This window comes from Gavialis gangeticus, unplaced genomic scaffold (assembly GCF_001723915.1).
Source record: "Gavialis gangeticus isolate Ggan-Ray unplaced genomic scaffold, GavGan_comp1, whole genome shotgun sequence".
NCBI lineage: Eukaryota > Metazoa > Chordata > Crocodylia > Gavialidae > Gavialis > Gavialis gangeticus.
Window position 1 is genome coordinate 74,392,073 of NW_017729024.1, and position 7,241 is coordinate 74,399,313.

The window sequence follows — 7,241 nt, forward strand, 5'->3', positions numbered from 1 at the left end:
CAGACTATCATGTGGAAAAGGAACCTTCCCTAGCATTATTCAACATAATTTATAAGTAGTTTAGAACAATGGTAATTTTCAGTGCTGATATAGTTAGTAAATGTTTCAGATATCTGTTCAGTTTTACAAATATTTTAGTTTTCGTGGGATTATATATGCAATACATGTGTTAAAAATGATTCCAGAGAACCATGTGATATGTAAGTGAATAAACAACAATTGCGACTTGATAAATTCAGGAGTTTCTAGATTAAGAATTTTAAGTGCCATGAAAAGTGTAATTGAAAGTTAAGCTTGAGGTGGCATTTTGATCTGCTTGCTATTATGCATAATGTGAATGTGTAAGCAGAGAATTCTATCCTGGGGTTCTTTTTGTTTTGGTTTGTTTTTTAATCATCAGTGATCTTTTCCTAAATTTTTTTCAAATAAAGTTAAAAGCAATTTAATACACAGATAGTCAAACTTCTCTTGCTGCAAGCTGGAATGACCCACTTAGTGTCAGAAGCAGGTGGGCAGGTGCTAGCACCTTGCCATTGTGCTGCCACTTGTACCCCTTGCTGAATGCTACTGGAACCCTACATCTGCCAGGTGGATCCAAAGATTCCGTGGGCCAGATCTGACCCACAGGCCATAGGTTGCCCACTCTTCATTTAGTAAAACTGGCACAGATGTGATTCATGATAGGGAAGATAGATGTAATACAGGCTATTCCCTTAGTAATTTGCTTTTCCTGTGGTACACAGGGTTTCATTGTGTCCCTCAATAAAGCAGGATGAGTACAACAAAATGTATATGACTACCTAGATCTGCTGCTCCAACTGTCTGCACATTAGCAGAAGAAAGAAATAGTATTTTTACCCAAAGGCACACTGAACATTAAAGGGTATAGCTCACTTGAGCAGAATTTAGTTAATTATTGTGAGTCATTTAACAACCCCACATGGGAAACTGGTAATTTGTTCTCTAGATCAGTGGATCTGGGGGTCTGCAGACTGTATCTAAGAGGTCTGTGAAAGATGACTATGAACAATTAAAAGTATGTTAATACCCACACTTGCAATTCAAAAGGGTCTGCTCCTCCATTTAAAATCTTTTAGGGGGTCCACAAATAAAAGGTTGAACTCTACTGCTCTAGAACATGAAGATGTTGTTCACAATCCTTTAAGTGGTAGGGCTTCAAAATGTCTGCACTAAAAGTATATAAATTGGGCTAATTTCCCCGTAGTATCCTTTGCCCTGGTTCACACAGTCCATGAATTTAGAGAGAAGCCAGCTTTGAATTTGGCAAAGTCTATTTCAGCCCCAGAACATCTTGGTGAAATGTTACATGTTTAACAAAACAGGATTTTTCAACTGCACACTGAAAATTTTTTGTTGAAATAACCTGCTCACAGATAAGTGAGGTAGCAGTGGTCTCTTGCCAGCTGCAAAGCCACAGTTATCTGACAGTATTTTGTAGGCAGTGCAGCACAGGTATTTATTAATAGAAGTAATAGTAAAGATTATGAGTTCGTTGATGTGAGAATTTGTCCCCTTTTTGTAGAAGTAATTAAGTAAAATACTTCTAACTTATAGACTTTAATAAAGAGGGCCTAATGTAAAATAAATGGGTTTAGACATGTGAAAATGTTAATATTGATTCTATGAAGTAACTTTATATGTTATTTTTCTTTTTTAACAGAAAGAAGAGAAGTCATCAGTGAGTTTTCCCTCTATTCTTAGCCATATAACTTCTACTTTCATAAATCATCCTCTAATTCCAATGACTACGTATGCGGACTCAGGAGCTCCACAGATGCTGAATGTCTTTTCTCCATTTACTTCTTCCATGCCTTGTGACATACATGTGGTTAATCTAAGAACAATACAATCAAAGGTATGTTCAATGTGGTAATTTAATAAACAGATATTTGATATTTCAAATATGGTTTTTAATTCTGAAAAACTAATTTATGAATCTACATAGAATGAGACAGCCTGGTGCACCCACATATGTGGTTTCCTATGGAGCTGACTAATTAGCTCTACATTAAAGCGTTGCTGCTTACACAAGTGCCGGTATTAGGGCACAGTAAATTAATTTACTCTGCTGTAAAATCATACCGTCGGGGACAGTACTATCTTACCGTGGAGTAATTCACTGCCAAAATGCTCATGTAGACAGATGGGAATCAAGGACAAGTCCTCCTTCCAGTACATAAGGAACAGGAGGAAAACAAATGGTGGTTGGCTCTGGATTTAAGATCCAGATACCTTGTTCAGTGCAGGGAGACCCACCCTCAGACCGACCACAACCTTTCCATTTGATAATAGGTAAATGTATTGATACATAGTTATAACAAAAAGAAACAATACAAACAATCAAGCAATTCTATATATCTACCAAATCCTAGGGCTGTCATCAGACTCAAAGTACATCTGGTCAGGATACAGGCTCCACTCTGAGGCTATCTCTTAGGTGTCAGATGTCAGCATGGCATGTCAGCATTTTGGAGGTGGGATGCCAAGTCCCACAGCCCCCCTCTAGTGGAGTGCATGTGATGGGTTGCTGGTATGCCCTTGGTCCATGGTGGCCTTGGAGACCCTTCTCGGGCAGGAGAAGGAGGAGGAATGGGGAGGGATGGAAGGAAGAGAAGGAGGGACTCTGTTACTCTCAAGTCTGCTTTTGTGTACTCCTTCCCTCTTGATGACTCCTGATTACTCTTCATCTGTGGCTATCTTTGGTTGGCAGTCTCTGTGGTCACACGTCCACATTGCTTTCTGGGACCTCTCTTACTTTGGTCTGTTCCCCTAAAACCAGGACTTAGCCCCCTAACTTCTCTGGGGCCTTGTAGGTGGTGTCACTTATCTCATGTTATGGGCAATATGAGTGAATGAAAGGGACCTGAGGGTAATAATTGACCACAGGTTAGGTTATGTAGGTCAAAGCTTTACATTTCATCTTTCTCTAGACCACTAATTATCTGTCACTGAAGATTTCACTCCTTTCCTCTCATGACCCAGTTTTCTGAACAGTTCAAACAAGGTAAACAAAGTAAAGTAGTCAATATGGAAGGCCAGAATCCATTTAGCTATTCATTAGGAACTGTCTGTAATACTTTGGAAACCACCACAAGATCAATAGCAGTGGCTTTAAGCTCTGCCATTTTCTGTGTACCTAGCTAAGGACCTCTGGCCTCTTTCTCAAATCCAGGATTTTAGACCTGGCTTTTGGAAGGTCATATTCTTTACAAGATGATGATGAAACTCAGGGAAAACTAGCCAGCAGTGAAATCCTTGATCTGAGTATTTTTGGGGAAGGGGGAATGTTCTCTGTAACAAACAGTTGTAAAGGCCTCAATTAATTTTCTGAAGCAGTCTCAGGACTTAAAACAACAAAATAATGCCCAATAGATAGGACAACCATCCTCCTCATTTCTCAAGTCACCTGTGAGCTCAGGAAGTCCTGTCTTTGATTCCAGGTACTATCCCTTCCATCTTCCTCATGTGGAGATTCTTTCATTTTCCTTGCATTGTGGACTAATATAATTTTATAGTGTTAGGTTTCAAAAAGGGTTATGTCAGTTTCAGCTTTACTACTTCCTGTTGCCCAAGTCCCCTTCAACATCTTTTTCAGAGATCAGTTTAATGAAATACCTATAAAGAGGCCAAATAGATTATCTTAAATAGGAAAAATAGAATGGATATTTTATAATATATAGAAAAAGGAATTTCATTCTTGATCTTTCCATTTTACAAAGAGCAATGGTTATTGTCCTGTATTAGACATAAAGATGCTTTATATCAGAGGTTCTCAAACTGTGGTCTGCAGAAAGCTATTTTGGTTATAGAATGAAATTTTAAGTGATACAAGTTGTGGAAAGAGAGAAGTTTAGAGCAGGTGTAGTGCATAAGTGACTCTCACTGTATGTGGTTTAAAGAATAGAAAAATCATAATTGGAATATTTATTCAGAATTTCATATTGTAATTTAGCAGGCGCTATCCCTTTTGCAAATTTGAAAAACTGGTAAGTGGTTTAAATATTTTTAGGGCATACTTCCATATTTTGGATCATGAGCAGTCATAGGAAGCATCTCAAATATGGAATGACTACCACCCATATTAGCTACAGCTGTTTTTTTTTTAATTATGCCGCCTGTTGCCTATGGAAGTAATGACAGTATATATAAGGGAAAAGTCTGCACTCCAGTCACAAAAGTGACTGCATTGTGATGTATTGATACCCAAGCCAGGTTCAGTATTGCTAGCTTTGGTACTCCCACTAGTGTAGCCATAGTGTGTGGGCTAATTTATCTTGTCTCATCACAGTATTAAGGTACTACATCTGACATTATTTTGGTTATTGGCTCACTGAGGACTTGCCCCCCAAAAATTCTTCTCTGCATAGAGTGTGCCTCTCATCATAATGGACCATGAAAAGGCCAACTTCATCTGAGTCAAGATTTCCTTCTAATGGAGTATCTCTGAATTGTAGAACACCTTTTTCTCTCAGAAGAAAACTATATAGACTGGAGTGTCCAAGATAAGGCACGGAGGCTGAATCTTACCATAGGCCCCTATCATCTGGCCCTCAGTGTTGCCCGGAGTTAACCCACAGGCAGCATGTGAGGTGCACCTATGGCTCCATGCACTGGACATGGCTGCTGCTTTAGGTCATAATCTGGAGTGGTTGCTGTATACAGCACAGCCCTGGAGTGGCTGAATGTGACGCGCCACATGCAACACCTGCTTCAGCCACTCCAGGGCACGCACTGGATGTGGAATGTGGGTCTTAGGTGTGGGTCCAATCTGGCCCATGAACCAGCCCCAGGTCAGATGAGTTTAACGCTCATGATAAAGACTTCCAAAAGACATTTTCTGTAAGCAGCGTTCAGAAAATATCCATCAATATTTCATATATTCTAGGTTTTATGGCCTCTGTCTTGGCTTGCAAAATTAAATTCTGCATTAGATTTTGAACCTTCCTTTAGGTTTATATGCGAGATGTGTGCCCCTGTCAGATATCCCATATGCCTGGGGATGGAAACAGACATGCCTTTTTTCACCTTTGTGCTGCCATAAACATTTTTACAGAGTGACAGAAAATAGTCATACCTTCATACCTTTCTTCATGCCACAATATGGCCTTGGCAAAAGGTAGCAATACATTGTGTGGCATTATTGTGGCAGACATCTATTTTCTTTATGGCAGGAAAGTGCAGGCAGCACTAACTACCTGCACACTCCTCCCATAAAGGAAGTAGATATTCTTGGGACTTAAGGGCCTTGGTCCTGCACACCCCAGGAATTCCCATGCAGGTTTGAGCCCCACAAGTCCCAGGTGTGCCTGCCCAGCTTTCTCTGCTTCCAGAGACATGCTCCTGGTAACCTCCAGGATGTGTCTTTGCAAGTGGGAATAGTTGGGATTTCCTGCTTCTAGAGACTCATCCCAGAGATTGCTGGGGACACATCTGTAAACCAAAGAATCCTGACTTTCCCTGCTTCCAGCGATGCATGCCAGAGATCTCAGTGGCCCATCTTGGGACATGGGGACACTCCAGTGCAGCCCTGGGGCTGCCAATCAGCAGTTCACACCAGAGCATCAAACTTACTCCAATGCAGTCCCAAGGCTGAAACTGCCAGTCAGCTGATTGGCAACATCAGATCCAGGACTACAGCAGTGTCCTGGCTTTCTTGGCTTCCAGAGATGTGCCCCCTGAAATCTCTACAGTATGTGGGAATACATAACTTTCTCCACATGTCTCAGTGGAGACTGTCTGCTGAGTGTGTCACTAGACCTGCATGTTTTTTCATTAATTCTGTCTGCACAGCTATAGATTTCATTGGTTTCCATCTGTAATATGTGTAATAGTCTTAAAGACTTGATCTTGGATGGTCTGCTTCCCAACCTCACAGGAACATATTCATGTACACTTACTGCAGATACAAACACTATGAAAGCACCTCCCACAAAGGGACTCCTGCTTCTTATGTAGCTCTACATTTAGGATTCCCTGAAAGTTGGCAGGATGTTGCCAATTTGAATCTAGCACTAACTTTAATATCCTGTTGTCATTAACAATATCTGTTTCAGTACTGTATCTTTCTTCAGCACTGAAGCTATTCATGGCACTGTCTGTCCTAGCCACTAATACTTCCTTGGAAGGAATTACCACTTTTTGGATAAGTAAAGTCACACTCTTTCAGAAAGTCTTAATAAGTTACCTGTCCTCACCAAAAGACCAGATAGGCAACTCTTTTGCATCTAATCCCCTTTTTGTTGGTTTTTGCAGTTTCATTTTGAAAATAAAATGGCCATTCCTATTAGTCCAGGCCTGCTTCATCCAGCCAAGGACATTTGGTGTGCTCTGTTCTGTTAAGTTTGGTGTTTTTTTAGGTACTGATGAAAAAGAGAATATACTCAAGAAGAACATAACCTTATGAGAAGTACATAACCTTACAGAAAGTTACAATTTTTTACTCCCAGCTTCCTTTGGTGAATATGCTGGTTATAGCTGCTTTACTTGAATGTTCCAAAGGTAATCATTCCTCTTGCCTTTGGTCAAAGATGGGCCATGGCATAAACTGGATATTTCTGGCAAAAAAACCAATTTGCCTTCCTTTTGCACTTTCATATAGCTAATATCTGGCTGTCATGTCCCAGTTTAACTGTGCTGTGGAATGATGTGAGCCCTGTTTTGGGATCCTTGTCAGAAAAGGAAAAAGCAGTTGCTAAAACTTGATTGCTGAAGGTTGAATAAGAAGGGAGAACTCACTGAAATAAATTTGAAGCCTCAGATATTAGCATGCGTATTCTGGCCATGTGTAAAAAGTATTGCTCTGGATTAAGGTCTTCTGGCTTCAATCCTGAGTCAGAAAAGAACGGCCATGGAATTCCTTGTGTTACATCCCCTACAAGAAATGTTCCTATCCAATGTTCTTCCCTCTGCAGCAAAAAAGGAGATGCATTCTCAAGGGTAGTACCAGTCTTTATTCCATGACTGAACCCTGCTTACCATAAAAGAGCTACATTTTATTAGAAGTCTTTTATTATCTCATCATTGGCTTAAAACTAGCAGCTTTTTGGGAGAATGGTTATATGCAATTTCCAGCATTCTTCAGGCAGCATATTAGCTCATATGGTGCTTAGTTCAGGTTTACTTCAAGCTGTTGGAATTGGATACCATCTGAAAATGTTAATCCATCCAATTCTGTACCAGACCACTGTTCATTCTTCTGCATCCTCTCTCTCCAGAGATCT

At 40.2% G+C, this 7,241-nt stretch overlaps 1 protein-coding gene across 1 annotated transcript in view; it reads left to right on the top strand.

Moving 5' to 3' along the window:
• MAN2A1 (mannosidase alpha class 2A member 1) overlaps window positions 1-7,241 on the top strand; it is a 305,918-nt gene that overhangs the window by 263,401 nt on the left and 35,276 nt on the right. The window contains exon 20 of the mRNA XM_019517247.1: window positions 1,682-1,876. Within this exon, the coding sequence (XP_019372792.1) occupies window positions 1,682-1,876 (195 nt within the window). The remainder of the gene's footprint in view (window positions 1-1,681; window positions 1,877-7,241) is intronic.